The sequence below is a fragment of the Centropristis striata genome, chromosome 3 (genome assembly GCF_030273125.1).
Source record: "Centropristis striata isolate RG_2023a ecotype Rhode Island chromosome 3, C.striata_1.0, whole genome shotgun sequence".
Classification (NCBI taxonomy): domain Eukaryota; kingdom Metazoa; phylum Chordata; class Actinopteri; order Perciformes; family Serranidae; genus Centropristis; species Centropristis striata.
In genome coordinates, this window is record NC_081519.1 from 26,400,583 (window position 1) to 26,417,405 (window position 16,823).

The 16,823-nt window shown below is 38.3% G+C and overlaps 1 protein-coding gene across 1 annotated transcript in view; it reads left to right on the plus strand.

The window, feature by feature from the left end:
• The first annotated feature begins 1,493 nt into the window (after positions 1–1,493).
• Positions 1,494–16,823, plus strand: part of rbl1 (retinoblastoma-like 1 (p107)) — a 30,975-nt gene continuing 15,645 nt past the window's right edge. Inside the window, exons 1-13 of the mRNA XM_059329680.1 lie at positions 1,494–1,748; positions 6,133–6,266; positions 7,904–8,107; positions 8,245–8,309; positions 8,692–8,820; positions 9,710–9,873; positions 10,455–10,519; positions 10,794–10,968; positions 11,358–11,524; positions 15,011–15,123; positions 15,221–15,324; positions 15,587–15,724; positions 15,811–15,975. Of these exons, the coding sequence (XP_059185663.1) occupies positions 1,587–1,748; positions 6,133–6,266; positions 7,904–8,107; positions 8,245–8,309; positions 8,692–8,820; positions 9,710–9,873; positions 10,455–10,519; positions 10,794–10,968; positions 11,358–11,524; positions 15,011–15,123; positions 15,221–15,324; positions 15,587–15,724; positions 15,811–15,975 (1,785 nt within the window). The 5' untranslated portion in view covers positions 1,494–1,586. The remainder of the gene's footprint in view (positions 1,749–6,132; positions 6,267–7,903; positions 8,108–8,244; positions 8,310–8,691; positions 8,821–9,709; positions 9,874–10,454; positions 10,520–10,793; positions 10,969–11,357; positions 11,525–15,010; positions 15,124–15,220; positions 15,325–15,586; positions 15,725–15,810; positions 15,976–16,823) is intronic.

Below are 16,823 nucleotides of genomic sequence, written 5' to 3' on the forward strand. Positions count from 1 at the left end.
GCTCTGCCATCTGTTCATCCAAGGCAATCCAAACTCTTTGCACTTCTCGTTCCCCACTGGTGGAACCACTACCAGTTCCTACCAGAGCAGGGGCGTCCCTCTCTACCTTGAAAAACCTCCTGAAGACCCAGCTCTTCAGAGAGCATCTTCTCTCCTAGCACCTGTTAAAATAATTGATTATTTTCTATATTTGTAAATGATTTTATGCTTTATTTCTGCTTCTCTGTTGTTTGACTTCCTGGTGTCTGTCCCTGTGTCTGTCCCTGTGTCTGTCTCTGTCTCTGTGAGTGACGCAGGTCAAAGGTCAAACCTTGAGTGAAATATCTCTATGCATTTATATTAAGTCAGACAATATGATTTGATACAATGATTATGTTTGTGTGTTAATTTTGGTTTAGAAACTTTGACTACATATATTTCATTGTCTGTTTAATATTTTTAGACTTTTAGAATCTATGTGAGACAGTTAAATTCCTTTGACTCTGTAGACATAATATCTTTGTGAGACAAAACAAGACAGAATGTTTTTTGTTGAATGTTCTGGAGAGGCCAGGATGGCCTTGTCCGGGGCAGCAAGATCGTATGCCCAGCTGGCATTGACGTGCCGTTGTATTAATTAAAACTGGCGAATCAGCGATCAAGAGGGCGGGACTTCCTGGAGGAAATCGACCAGCATGTTTTGTAAACAATTGTAAGGTTATTTTAATGGGTTCCAGGGAGAGAGTCGTGGTTCAGACTTCACGAACTGAAACACGTCTGATTGTATTCAGGGACATGAGTTCATTTTGAACCCAGAGATCTCTGTGAAGTGCACATTTTTTGACGTATTGTAATAAAACTTTTGTTAAACTGAGAAACTTGGATGTCTCCAGCTCTTCATTTCCACATCAACGAATGCGCAGAAAAATGGTGAGGTTTTTTCTGTTGGTGACAGATTTTTTCTGTCGGTGACAGATTATCAATTTTCAAGGTTTCCTCATGCAATTTTTCTAACAAACCACACCACAACCCTACGCCTTAACGAATTGTCACTAACACTTACTGCTGCACTAATGGCTCTTATCACACTATACCCTGATTGCTCCCCTTTTTTCCTGTAAGTCGCTTTGGATAAAAGCGTCTGCTAAATGACTAAATGTAAATGAGATAATCAAAATTGATAATTGAAACAAGCGATTGAGACCATAATTTACCACAAACATTTTCACTGATAATAAATCAAGTGAGAAGTATTCTTATTTTGTATCGAGATAGATAGGACCAGAGTTATTTTGCAACTGATGGTGTCGACCCCTGCTGGACTTTTGAAAGAATGCAGGCTGAAGACACACTGCCGCCATGTTGGAAGCAGCAGCAGCAGAGGGGGGGGGGGGGGGGGTTGGGCGAACAGCCGGCGTGGACCTCACGCCCCTTCGCTTCTGATTGGTCGCTGCCCAGCGGTTTTCGCGCCAACGCGTTGCATTGTGGGGATGCTGCGCGGAAGTCTATCGGTCGTGGGGGGAAGGTGGTGTCGTGTTTTGTTTTGTTTTTAAATCTAAACTAAATAGGGGGGTTTAAAACTTTTTCTAAACTGATAGTTTGTACGGATGCGGTGCGAAGAGTCGTCTGATTCTGAGTCGGGCAGGATGGAGGAGAGCTCGGTCCGGAGGAGTCTGGAGACGCTGTGTCAGGAGCTGAATATGGACGAGCAGACCGCCGCTGAAGCCATGGACAACTTCACAGCCATCTGGAACACCTACACCCTGGAGGTAAACACATCCACTCATAGCCTCAACCCCCTGTCTGTTCAACGAGATAAACACTCACAGCTACACGTTTCACTAAATATCACCAACTTTAACCTGCCGAGCTGAACTACCGAGCAGTGTGTGACACAATCAGCCGGTTAAAGAGCTTCAACTAACCACTGTATCACAATAATCATCATGTAATATTTTTGTTACTCATTTATTAAACCACTAAATACCATTAAATCATTAATTAGTCTGTAACATGTCTAGGGAAGTTGTTAACGTGCCCGATATGATTAAGCAATATTGTTTTATTTCCAGTGGTGGAAATTAACGAAATGTATTTACTCATGTAGCCTAGTGTAGCCACTTATGGGTGATTCTCATGAAGCCAGCCTAAGCTACGTCTGTGAAGATTATAAGGACATACTTTATTAAACTAATTATATTTTACTATTATATGAATGAACACTATAGCTATTTGTTTAGTAATGTATAATTTAACAGAATATAATCAAATATAATGGCTTTTAACAATGTACAAAGAACAAAATCTGAATTAAAATTGATGAGAAGAAATGGTTAAATGTTACTGTAATGATAGAATTGTTTGCATCAAAATATTTTTATATTTTTATAAAATACATTTTGTTGATGCCTGCTACAATTGAGCATATTTATGTGCTTGCCAAAGAAAAAAAAGAAGAAAAAATAACATCCTTTCATTGTTTTGTTTTTTAATTTTAAAATGTGTTACGTAATGAATTTTGCTCGCAGTGTCTTTAAAAATGTCAGAAAAGAACTTAACATTTTTTGAATAGATTATAAATTCATGTTAAACAGTGACTTTAGATTGTATGTGTTGTAAAGGGTCAAAGAAAATATGTATTCAATGCTCTTGGATTTTTGCTATGAGCTGTACCATGTTCATGAGAATCACCCTTAAGTATTTTTTAAGGTACCTGCACTTTACTTATTTTCTTCTTTTTTCTTCATCACACGTTAATAGTGGTGGAAAAAGGATTCAGACATTTTAAATAATGAAAAAATAGCAACTCCTGAACTACTGTAAATAAAGTCCCCTATTCAAACTATATTAAAAGCACAAAAAGTAAAAGTACCTGGTGCAGAATTAACTAGTTAAATATTATCATTGTATTTCATATTGGATCCATGAATGTGTTCATGACTCTAATGTTGTAGATGGTAAAGTTTGAGCTCATTTTAATGACTATTAACTGCTGGGTAGCTTGTGAATGTTCAAGCAGTACAGTTTAATCTTACAACCTGTATTTTGTTAATATACACGCTTTGGTGCATTTCTCACGTCACTATTTACATTTGCACAACAGTTACTGCATTTCTCCAAACAATTAGTACAAACTGCAAAACCTAGTTGATAACCAGCAAAAGTGTGTCACTTGCTCAAAATGGATACCTCATTCCTCAAAAGCGAGTATTCATGTCAGTGTCATCAAGATGAAAAGTCCTGACACCATGTTTATGAACAAGATAGTCAAATTTGTGCAAAAGAAAAAAACACCCTTATTTACAACAAACATAAACTCCCTTTGGGTAGAGCTGTGCATAACTGTAAACAATATTGCAGTACATACTGGAACTGAACATACACCATACATAGTACTGTAAATAATTCATGCACATCCAGATTCCTCTCTGTCTGGCCACATAGTTTAATCTACATCACAGCAAATATTATTTCTTGCAATGCAGCGAGGAACGTATCTCCTCGAGTGGACTCTGCTGTGATGTCAACACATGCTGCATCCATGGCCGCTAGCAGGGCCATTTGGGTGTGTGGATACCGGTCATATACCCTCCGCCTCCAGGAAGAGAAAAACTCCTCTATTGGATTTCGGAATAGTGAGTAGGGAGGAAGATATTCCACCAGCATCCTGTCATGTGCTGCAAACCACTGTCTGACCACATCTGAGTGGTGAAAACACACATTATCCCAAACAACAACATGTTAGTTCATATGGTCTCCATTTAGACCCCTCTCATTCACCTATTGTAGGGAAGTGGCTTTGATTTGTTCAACTAATGCTTCACACAGCCCTCCTCATCAGTGAAAGCTGAGGTTCACCTGAGTGAAATTGTTCAATTTAGGAGACATTTTCAGGGAAAAAAAGAGAGATTTAGAAAAAATGTATAAAATTTGCTTGACAACTAGTTCAACATGTTTGTATGTAATGACTTGTGCAATGAAATGAGGACTATTAGTTTTATATGGAATGACTATTCAGCATTCACAAGTATAGTTAATTTTGACTGACATGACATAAACAATGATAATGTTATAAAACAGCAGAGAGTTGTATGAAAGCACATGATGCCTGTCCAAAAGCATTTGCAGTTTGTTGTAAGGAAAGAGAAACTGCTACTATGATGTGCTAAAATTACTTAATGTTGTGGATGTTGAACTTGCTGTTGTGAAAATGTTAATAGTGATGTGAGAAATGCACCAAAGCGACTGAGAAAAACTGTAAGATCCCTAAATGGAACAAAACTTATTAAATAAACATATTGGAGTAAAAGATTCAATATTTGCTCCTGAATGGCAATCTTGTTATGTAATCAAACCAATGTAGTGACACATTTTGAGATACTTTTAATTCACATGAGTATTTCCATTGCATGATACTTTATTCTTCTACTCCACTACATCTCAGGGGTAAATAATATCATAATTTTGATTCAACTGCATTTGTCTAACAGTTTCGTTACTTCATTTACTAAATATTAATCAACTAATAAACTATGTTTTATTGGTCCGTGGCCCAGAGGTTAGGAATCAGGCTTGTAACCGGAGGGTCACCTTTTTTTAATCCCAGGACTGACAGGTGAAGGACTGAAGTGCCTTTAAACAAGGCAACCCTCACAGCTCACCGGGCCCAGTAATGTGCACTGCTCCTTGGTGTGGTGTGTTAACTTGTTTGTGTAAAAAAACAAAAAGAAAGGATGGGTTAAATGCAGAGGGTGAATTTGCCCATTGTGGGATTAATAAAGGATACATCTTTATATATTAAACTACCCTGCATAGTATAAAGTATTGTCATCAGTAACTTTTAATTCAGTGATATATATTATCCTGAAATGGACCATCTGGTAAAATAATAACTTTAACTTGTGGTTCTTAAAGCACATTTTGATGCTAATGCTTTTTGTCCTACTTAAAGATTTTTACTTGTGACTTGTGAAGTATTTCTACACAGTGTTATTACTACTTTCAATACTTTCAAATAAATATTTATGTTCCTCTTCCTCCTCTGTTTACTTTGGACTAGCAGCCAAAACAACAACCAGTTATTCACTTTTTCAATGATAAGAAACGAAGAAGAGCATTTTTTAATAATAATAATAAAAAAAACAATATTAAACTGTTTTTGGAGGAACTTGTTGTTGTCATTGATGAATCTGATTCATTGTTTGGTCTATAAAGTGCATCATGTCAAGACGTGATAGCTTGTCAGTTGGTACTTCCCCCGATGAGACAGACATTTTCCCAACCGTAATCTTGTGACTGCACCATTATCAATAGTGAATGAAGTGTTCAAAGACACTTTACACAGCAACTTCATTAAGACTCTACTTCACACTTACAGATAGGAAGAGCAGCCACATGAGGGATAACCCATTCAAGCCGGGAAAGCATGACGGCATTTCTACCATTAAAACCGGGGGCGCTGTTACTCTATTCTACCAGCTGGGAAAGCGGATATGTCGTTTTCTAGTATTTGTAATTTTTTTCCACCTATTTTCGGTCTCTTGGCCAATGAAATGCATCAGAATGCATGTGGGATTGTCGCAATGCAACATGGGACTTTTCCAGAACTTTGAAATCATCACTAAAAAAGACACTAAATGACCAAAAAAAGACACAAAAAGACACAAAATGACAAATAAAAGAAACAATGACCAAAAAAAGACACAAAATGACCAAAAAAGACACAAAATGACTAAAAAAAGACACAAAATGAGAATACATGTGGGAGTGTCGCAATGCAACATGGGACTTTTCCAGAACTTTGAAATCATGGCGGAAGACTACTACAGTGAAGGGAGCTCAGATATAACGGCTATAAGCTCTCAATAAATGCATTTCATTTCTATCTGCTACAGAGGCTGAAAAATCTATTATTCAGTAGGCATTGACACTTCTGTTGAATTTACAGAAAAACTTCAGGTTTTTTTTTTACAGGCATTTTTTACAGCCGTTTTAGGCCTAAATGGGTTAAATGTCACTTAAAGTTATCACTGTGCTGCAGCTGCTTTGGTCCTGTTTACAGAGTTAATTTATCAGTAAGAATCATCATACTGAAATAAGTCATAAGTAGCTGTGGTAGCAAAATGAATACAATGTGTTTGTGTGTTTGTGCAGGGAGAGGTGGTCCACTGGCTGGCCTGCTCACTGTACGCAGCCTGCAGAGAGGGCTCCACTCCCACAGTGGGTAAAGGGCTGATGGAAGGAAACTGTGTCTCCCTCACCAGGATCCTTCGAACTGCCAAACTCAGGTCAGTCTCTGCCAAATCTGCAGTAAAAACATCTGGAAAATAACAACATATGGGTCAGTGACAAATAAGGGTTTGCAAGATGTCAAATGGTGTAACTACAAATTATATATATATATATATAAAACTCTATCCACCTACAGTGTATTTAAGTGGACTTATACATTTAATTACTTATTTAAAAAAAAAACATATTTCTGAGTATTTCTACATTTACATATTTCATCAATATTGAGCAGAACATATTCCTAAAACAATCATTTTTTTCCTAAAGTTTAGACTAATTATGTAAAATATGTGACATACCATAATGTTGCAATGTAAACATGGATTGTATTGTTTTCTCATTTAAGTTCACATTTATTTTCCTGTAAATAATCAGATTTTTATGAAGAAAAACAAATGGTTACACCAACTGACACTGCGTTTGATCACTTCATTGACCCATATACCATTTTAATGGAGTTGGTTGATAATGTAATGTCAAAGATCGGTTCACATTTACATCCTAAATCCGTCAGTAGTGAGTTGTTCTTGTTATAATCTTCACCTAAACATCTTAAAATAAATTTCCTGTTGTTTCTATTCTGGGATGCAGAGGATGGAGAGTATTAGAAGTCTTTGGAACTTTGGAAACTAATAATTAAATTTTCCACCTATCTTTTAAATGACTTGTTGAAGCGAAAGTGGAGGACTCAAGTTTAACATCTTGTTTATTGAAGTGAAACATCAGAAGAAACGTCACAAATCAATATCAAATCGATGCAATTGTTTGTTTTGGAAAAATATCTATTTTTCACAATTCAGTGACAGGATTCTTTGTGCTTGTTCGTGAAGCTGGGTAAAAAAAATTCTATATATTTTCTATTATAATATCAGACATGACAATAAGTCTGTGGTTTTAGGTTTCATAATATGATTCATTGCAGTGCTTTTTCCAATCACTGTTTAAAAATACAAAATTTGACTAGTTTATCTCAGTTACATAAACAAAGGTTGGTTGCTGTATCTGTATTGTTTCTGATTTAATTACACAGATTTAAATATTGCCTTTTCTTATCACCCTTAAATTTGTATCTATCTATTTTTAACCAGTCATATTTTGGCACATTTCAACACCTGGCTTGTTTTTTTGTTACATAAGGGCGCATTGTTGATAAATGTTCTTTTATAATGCAAAAAAAACCACTAAAAATATATGTAAAAAAAAAAAAAGCTTTGTCCAAAATAAAAATAACACTACAATAAATGGATAAAATAATAATAATAATGTATACAATTTTTTTTAAACACAGGGAAACTGAAAATGACCACCATCTTTGTAACAAGTACAAAAAGTTGTTGTGTTTTTTTCATTTATTTTATGAACCCCAAATCATTCTGTTGACTGTCGCATAACACAAAGAAAAGCAACAAATCCTCACATTTGGGAAGCTTGAACCACATTTTCTGTCAACCAAGTAATTTAATAATCAAATAATTGTTGTAGCTGTAGTTAAACATCCAGCTTTGTCTCTGTTCACATCTTTCTAGTTTCCATAAATGTAAATGTGTTCAGTTTGTACTTCTGTAATCTTGTTTATGTTTGTTATTAGTAGTGTTTTCTGTGCTGCTCCTGACCCTCCTGTCCCTGTCCTCAGTCTGATCCAGTTCTTCTCCAAGATGAGGAAGTGGGCCGACATGTCCAACCTCTCGCAGGACTTCAGGCTGCGGATGGAGCGCCTGGAGCGCAACTTTGAGGTTTCCACGGTCATTTTCCGCAAGTTTGAGCCCATTTTCATGGCCATGTTTCAGAACCCGCAGGGGGGCGAGCCGCCGCGACAGCCACGCAGCAGGAAACACAGGCATGACACACACACACACACACACACACACACACACACACACACACACAGTTTACCTACTCCTAATACTTCTTCTTGTCTCAGGCAATCAGCCCAGTCTTACAGCAAGTGTTTGTATCCGTCCTCTCATTCTGCAGGCGACTGCCGTGTCACATCAGCGATGTGTTCAAGTTCTGCTGGACTCTGTTTGTCTACACTAAAGGTACCAAAACACAAGCATAAGTCTGTCTGTCTGTCTGTCTCTCTGTCTGTCTGTCTGTGTCTGTCTATTTGTCTCTCTGTCTGCCTGTCTATCTATCTGTCTGCCTGTCTATCTATCTGTCTGCATGGCTATCTATCTGTCTGCATGGCTATCTATCTGTCTGCCTGTCTATCTATCTGTCTGCATGTCTATCTATCTGTCTGCCTGTCTATCTATCTGTCTGCCTGTCTATCTATCTATCTGTCTTTCTGCCTTTCTATCTGTCTGTCTGTCTGTCTGTCTGTCTGTCTGTCTGTCTGTCTGTCTGTCTGTCTGTCTATCTGTATGTCTGTCTGTCTCTCTGTCTGTGTCTGTCTATCTGACTGTCTGTATGCTTGTGAAGGTAACTTCCGTATGATCGGTGACGACCTGGTGAACTCGTACCACCTGCTGCTCTGCTGTCTGGACTTGGTGTTTGGCAACGTGCTGCTCTGCGTGAACAGGGAGGACCTGATTAACCCCACGTTCAGAGGTACAGTGTAAGAATCCAACCTGTGTTTGTGTGAACACCAGTTCCTTCTGTTGTATTCCTCTACATTTGACAAAGTCTTGAATGCTTGAAAAACGCCTGATCTAAACCACTAGGTTTTCAATGTTAGGAATGTGCTTGAATTCAAATTTACTCCTTGAAAAAAATATTTTCCTAATCAAGTATTTATCTAAACAATCACTCATGCATGCCAAATATATCAATAACTGAAATGAAATATTCCCATTGTCATATTTGTTTGTTGTGTTCTGGCTCAGATAAAGGGAAACTGTAGTTTTTTATTAGCTCAATAAAGCAATAAACAAATAAGCAAAATAAATACTCGAGGTGTGAATCAGCAGAGGCCCCACGATGCGATTTTATCCTGATACTTAAGTCACGATACGATTTATTGCAGTTTTAAGCATTTTATGATATGGTGAGTATTGCGATACTATATATTGCAATTTAACTGTTTAACTGCATTTTATGTCCACAAAATGAAATTCAAACAATAATTTTTTGTCAAATAATTCATCTATTCATCTCACTTCAGTCTTTTTATTTCTCCACAATGAGAGTCAAACCCACAGACTGACCAACAAAGTATTCAAATTGAAATGAATGGTCTCAAAAAACAACATCAATATTACTGGCGGTCTGCTGGCCGTTGGAACGCTAAATATAGATACTCGGCAGTCATGATTCAATACAATACTGCCACACAAGACATGGCGATACTCGGCTGTATCGATTTCTCACCTCTGAACAAATACTGACCAGAGGTCTTTTTAAGGAACGTATGTACAGTAGTTTGTTTGTGTAACTTTGTGTGTGTGTGTGTGTGTAACTTTGTGTGTGTGTGTGTGTGTGTGTGTGTGTGTGTGTGTAGGTCTGCCGGCTATGTTTGGTGCTGACTGCCACGTTTCACCAGATGAACCTCCTCCTTGTGTGCTGGAGAGGTTGTGTGAGCTGCATGACGGTTTAGTGGTCGAGGCGAAAGGCATCAAACAGCACTACTTCAAGCCCTACGTACAGAAACTGTTCCAGAAACAGGTACACACACACACACAGTGTCTTCCTCCCATTATTTCATTCCCCCCTCACTTTATTATTCATGCCACATTTGCCACATGTATATATATATATATGTATGTATGTATGTATATGTGTGTGTGTGTGTGTGTGTATATATATATATATATATATATATATATATATATATATATATATATATATATATATATTATGGTGAAAAAGTCTAGTTGAGAGACCTGGCCAAGAAGCATAAAAAGTGACAAGGTACATTTAAAACACAAATAACATTGCACAACAATTAAATACAAATACAGCCATCACAACATCAATGAAAGAGCCTCAAGTAGAGACTTATAAGGAGCAGTCACACCGACTAAGGGAAATTATTTCTTTGTCCTTTAGAATCGATTTAAATTCACCAATTGTGATCAACTCAGACAATTTCAAATCTTTTTGCAGATTGTTCCATGATAAAGGGGCGGCTTAACTAAAAGCTTTCTTACCTAATTCAGTTCTCACTCTTTGATTTGTTGTTTTGTAAGCGAACATGCTACATTTAATCTGTGAAGTCATACTTGTCATACTGTTTTCTTGATCAGATCCTGAAAGGAAACAAGGAGCATTTGACAGAACTGTTGGATCCTCAGAACTTCATTGATAATAAGTAAGCTGATCAGGGATCAAAGGGAAAACTTATCCTGCTTTCACTCCCACTGTGTACTAATCTGTACTGCCCAATCACATGGTGGATATTTGGGGTGTCAAAATTTAAAGTCTAAATTCCATTTAAGTGAGCTTTAGATACAGCTGTTCTTTCAGACACTGTGTTTTTAGAGGGAAAAAAAGTTTGAACCAAAAGTCTGTTTGAGTTTTAGTTGAATTTGTAGACATTCCTGGTATATATGAGCAGTTTGTGACACTGTGTGTGTTGTATACAGTAAAGCCATAAACAGGGAGTACGAGGAGTACGTGCTGACGATGGGAGATTTCGATGAGCGAGTTTTTCTGGGAGCTGACGCCGACGAGGAAATCGGGACTCCGAGGAAAGTCATTCAAGAACCGTCTGCCAGCCAGACCAGCGCTCAAAAGCAGCTGCAGCAGCATGTGGAGAAGGTACATACAGGAGACCACTGGAATTTGAATGTGGTGTTTTGAAGATTTGTAAAGTGCTTGGATTTTGAATAAAGAGCTTGAAATTTAGGTTCTACGGACACAGAATCCTCACACAACCGTATAATCACTGTTTACAACGTGAACAGAGGGTAAATAGCATTCAAGACCAGTGATAACCTCAATTTCTGTTATCGTCAACAAATCCCATGAAGGAGTCCAAACTAACGATGTATGCATTTCTTTCTGAATACTGTCTGATGTCCTACCAGTGGCTCAATTGGTTCCTAATGAGCATGTCAATCTGTAGAAACCCAAATATGTTATTTAAAGTCTCAGTTAACATGATGAATAGCGATGGTATAACTCTCTCCCTTCCTACCTGTCTGCAGTCGGCTTGTCTCGCCCCCTCCACCCCTCTGACGGGTCGAGTTTACCTGAAGGAGAAGGACCTGCTGGTGACGCCGGTCTCCTCAGCCACGCAGAGTGTCAGCCGGCTGCAGAGCATGGTGGCCGGCATGAGGACGGCGCCCAGCGACCACCTGATGCAGATCCTAAAGTCAGTTTCTTTTTCTGAGTCAATGTCAAATACAGTAGAAACACAAAGGAGTAGAGTAGAAATTAAATTGAATGTACACATTAATGGAAAGGGAGAAAAATAATGAAAATATGAAAATCACAATCTTTTTGGTGGTTTTAGGAAATACATTTAATTTTTTAGGAAATTTTTACATCAAACACACACATTTTGTCATGCTGTGAGTATCTGATACCACTTTGGTCTATTAAAATAACCTCCAAACAAAATGGAAGTGCTTGAAAATATGATGATTTACTAAAGCAAGTTTTTAAATATTGCTTTTGTTTTCACAGTATTGAGGGGCATCATCAACTCAGTTACTGCCAGAGTAATTTTGATGTTATTTTAATTCACCTTCATATGGAGTTATACTTTCAAACATTTGGATCAGTGATCCCCTTCATGTTACTGGGTTTACTTGTTACACTGCGGTGGTCTGACCTTTTCCTGTTGAGGCCATAGTCACAGCAGTAGTGCATACAGTTGTTGCTTCTTCTTCATTTCAGCGCTGCTCTTGTTCTTCTTGTTTAATGGCGGATCGCAAACAGATTTGAGTTGAATAGCGCCATCTACTGTCCCACTGCTCTGCTCCCGCTCGCATGGCACCTGACCGGAGTATAATCTCGGCCTTTGTGATTAGAAAATCGCGTTCTGTCACATCGCAATATTATCGCGAATGCAATTGATCGTTCAGCCCTAATCTGGTCTCAGTTTGTTGTGTGAAGTCCACATGTCTGAGTTGGAGAATTGTATCGATGCCTAGAAAGGATAAAACTGTGGCGTTTTTTTTAAAGCATGTTTATATCATTTATCATTAAAACATCATTAAAAATGAATAATCCCTGCAACTGTGACATTCTTTAAACAGGCTTCAAGCTGAGGCTATTAAATGTTTATTTATTAGGGCCTCAGGGCAATCGCACCGAGCACTACTGTTATACTGTGGATTTTTTCTTCTTCCTCTTCCGGACGCAATTTCGTCCCGCTACTAGCCCTACAACTTGAAGAGTTGCAGGACAAATTATATATCAAAACGTGCGGTTTATCGGGATCGATGTGCTATTACTTTTCTCTACAGAATACAAATTTTTCGCGACATAAGTCGCGAAAAACTGCCCAAAATTTTGCATTGAAATGAATGGGACGGCCGACAAAAAATGAGCGAAAAAGAACAATAATTGGAGATTTTTCTACATCTACTGTTCATCAGTGTCCACTTTGGGTCTCTGAAACAGCTGGAGCATGCATCACACGCTTGGCACCACTCTTTATAGAACACTTTCATTTGTGTGGATGCTCACATGGTTGTCATTACACTTATCATTATACTTATCATTAGACGTATCATTAGGGCCACGGGGCAATCGCACCGAGCATTGGCCCCTACAGCTATGCAATAGCTGTAATTGGAGATTTTCAAACGTCTACTTCTCCGGCATAATTTCACCTAGAGACTCCATTTAAACTTTAAACAGGAGACACAAGTCTTGTGTATCGGTGTATTAATCCACGTTTCGATATATAGTATATATATATATAGTTTTTTATCAATCCCTGTTCAATGACCATGATCATTTTTGGAGAAATTCTGAGATTATAATGGGTGTGTATTGCACGGAATGTTCGTGTCACAGTGTGTGACATCATCGCCAGAGTGTAGAGGGAGAGAATAAATTGTCAAAAAATAAATTTGAAAACTGCGCTCCAGGCTGCAAATTCCACTCTACAGAAATAATTTATACATAGAAATGTAGGAAAATTTGTCTTCTCACTCACAATCCTCTGGTAAAGCTGAGCAGAGTTATAGTTTGGGCGTACGACGCACAGATGCAGCACCAACACCACCAACAGCCTCATTTGGTCCAATATTAAAAAACGCAGGAAGATATTTGAAAAAGGGATATGGAACAGTTTTTTTAGATCGCTCTAACAAAGCTATTTTTTCATTTTTCTGAAAAAAAAAAACCATATGTAGACATTCAGGAAGAACTCGGGACGCTCAAAGTGAAGTCAGATCAATGATAGTTATTATGGTTTTGCCAAAAATGCTTTCTGTTCGAGGCCAGAAATTCCAGCCTCTCTGCCTCTGCTGTCACTATGCCGGAACAGGTGCCAGTTAATTCTGTTGATTGCTTTGATCTGATTGCCTTTGATCTTTGATGTGATTACAGTTACAGATACACACACACACACACATGCGCGGAAGCGTGCACAACTCCTCACACATGCATACACATGCTTCAAACACACACGTGCACACACACACACACACACACACACAGGTAACTTAATGTGATTTTAATTAAACACACACACACATACACACACACGCACACACACACAGGTAACTTTATGCGATTTTCGCTACACACACACACACACACACACACACACACACACACACACACACACATTTTGAGGGTAAAGGGCATAGTTTGAAATCTCTGAAGAATATCATCATAGTTTACTCACACGCTTTACTAGCCCCCGTGGCCCTTTCAGAATTTCCCCAGAGGAAATTTTCTAGTTATTAAATATTGTCTCTTCCGCCCCGGTTCGGCCTAAAGTGGAAACATTTCCAATAAACGCTGCAACATGCTTCTCTGTCTGGACAGAATTCTTACTAAATGTAAAAAATTGCAATTTAGGATTTTATTTCAATGTTCTGATATTAATCTTTCTCCATTATAATAATATTAATAGCATATTATATAGGCTATTAGGCTATACATATCACAGATATAAATAATGTATAAATGAAATTACCGAACCGGTTGTTGGATTGTCCACTGTTACTCTGCCTTTTTTACTCCCTGTGATGCCACTTTTTAGGCTGCCAAACAAATTCAGTTGGTTCTTTTTCACCTGGGAGCAGCGTTTCAATTTCTACCTCTGAAAAATTCCTCTTCTATTGTGCCATTAAAGGAATTAAAACTTCACTTTGACACATTGTTGTAACCAAAAACTTGTGAAACTGTAAATCTGTGCTCCAAATGTAAAATATTCACTGAACTTGTTTGAGTAGATAACTATAAATACAAAATATACTTTTATTTCATTTTCTACTGGATGTCTTACATTCTGTCAATTTTGCTGAATCAATATAAACCCCTGACTCTGCGTATTTCTGTACCTGCCTAAAATGTGTATTTGGCTCCGATGTGTTTTTTTTTCAAATGTGCACTCTACCAACAAAAGTGACTTTAAAAAAAAGCAAAGACAAAAATACTATTCTTGGCTATATTGCATCTTTCTCTGTGGTAAACTCTCTAAACAGATGATATAACAGTGTGATATTGAAATGATGCTTGTTTTCAGCTGCCACATTCATCAATGCCTGATCATTCTTACGCTGTGATTTGCGTTTTATGAATCACACGTGAACCCTATCATGTGTCTGATAGATAAATGAGAATCGCTGTGTATAACTGACACCCACAGTAACAATTGTTGTTATTTCTAAAGGTCATGCTCCAGAGATCCCACAGAGTCTGTACTGGGCAGAGTGAAGTTACTGGGACAAACCTTCAAAGAACATTACACCAACGACTCAGAGGACATGCCTGGCTCTCACATAGGTACCACACACACACACGCACACGCACACGCACACGCACACGCACACACACACACACACACAGCATATCAATACATTTCCTTTTGGGTTTTTTTCAGACTTTGCAGAGAATCGTCTAAAGCTGGCAGAAATCCTCTACTACAAGATCCTGGAGAACGTCTTGGTTCAGGAGACCAAACGGCTGCATGGCAAAGACATGAGTGTACGCAGCGTGTGTCATAGTCTGAACTTTTAACTTTTCTTTTTTTAAGTACATCTTATTCTTACAATTATTTATTTTATTCAACCTATATTTCACCTGGTAAATCTCACTCCCGGCCATGTTCCAGACAATAACAACAAATTCACGAAAACCAGATGTGTTCTTCTCTATCTACATGAAATATGTGACAAAAAATGATTAAAATGTCTAACCAGAAAAATGAAAGCCTTTTATTTAAATATAAATGTGTGTGTGTGTCCAGGTGTTGCTGGAGCAGGATATCTTCCACTGTTCCCTGATGGCGTGTTGTCTGGAGGTGGTGTTGTTCTCCTACAGCTCCCAGAGAACCTTCCCCTGGATCATCAACATCTTCAAACTGGCCCCCTTCTACTTCTTTAAGGTCAGACACACAAACTCAAAAACACAATACTTTAACCCATTAAAATCCAGTGAAGCCGTTTTGCTGATCAGCTGAGACGTGTGTAGGTGATCGAGGTGTTTATCCGCTCAGAGGAAGGTCTGTCCAGAGACATGGTGAAGCATCTGAACCTGATCGAGGAGCAGGTTCTGGAGAGCACAGCGTGGACTGCAGACTCAGCCCTGTGGAGCGCCCTGCAGGCTGCTGGGAACAAAGTCCCCACAGTGGAGGAGGTCAGCACAAAACACACATTTTTATATACCATATAGTAGGGATGTGACGATACTGTCAGCTCACGAGACACGATATTGGGTTTATGAGAATGAGACGAGACAAGATTTTAAGAAAACGACAATGACACAATATATGACTGGACCAAAAGACTTTTATTTAACAGAGTGGCACATGCATTTTGAAATGTTTTATTATAACTCTTTACATGCATGATGTAAGCATGAGCTTTTAATAAACTTCTTCTTCCACAATTTGAAACTAAAACTAAAATTTATAAAAGTTAAAATAAGATAAATAAAAAAAAATAAAATCCTCCAGAGGGATTAATGAGAATCCGGAGGTGAAGTATGGTTTTCGATCGTTGCATAATCGTTTAGCGACAGTTTCGACTGTGATCCGTGATCACATACACGAGGGATTAAACACTGGAGACGCAGCTGTGGCCGCCATAGATAACTGCACAACACCAGCAGCTGATCAAAACAAAGCAGCATGGCTAATTATCATAAACATAGCGATCTTGAATTAACCGGCATTGCTAACTGAGTGTCTGGTGCTTGTTGTAAACAAACAGAGATCGCTAAGTGAACACCTCCTGCAGCAGCAGCACATACACACTGTACTGCTACGGAGCCAACTGTTAGCCTGTTAGCAATTTGCAGACTCCGACTCTGCAGCTGGGAGAGACTGCTGCAGGAGGACTGTGCCGCTTAGATTCGTTACTCTTCTTAACGAGATGCCAGCCCCTGCGACTTCATTCTGGCTGATTTTTAATCTCGTGAGATCTCGTGCCACAAGATCTCGTCACACCCCTACTGTATAGGAAAACACACTCAATATCTTGCTT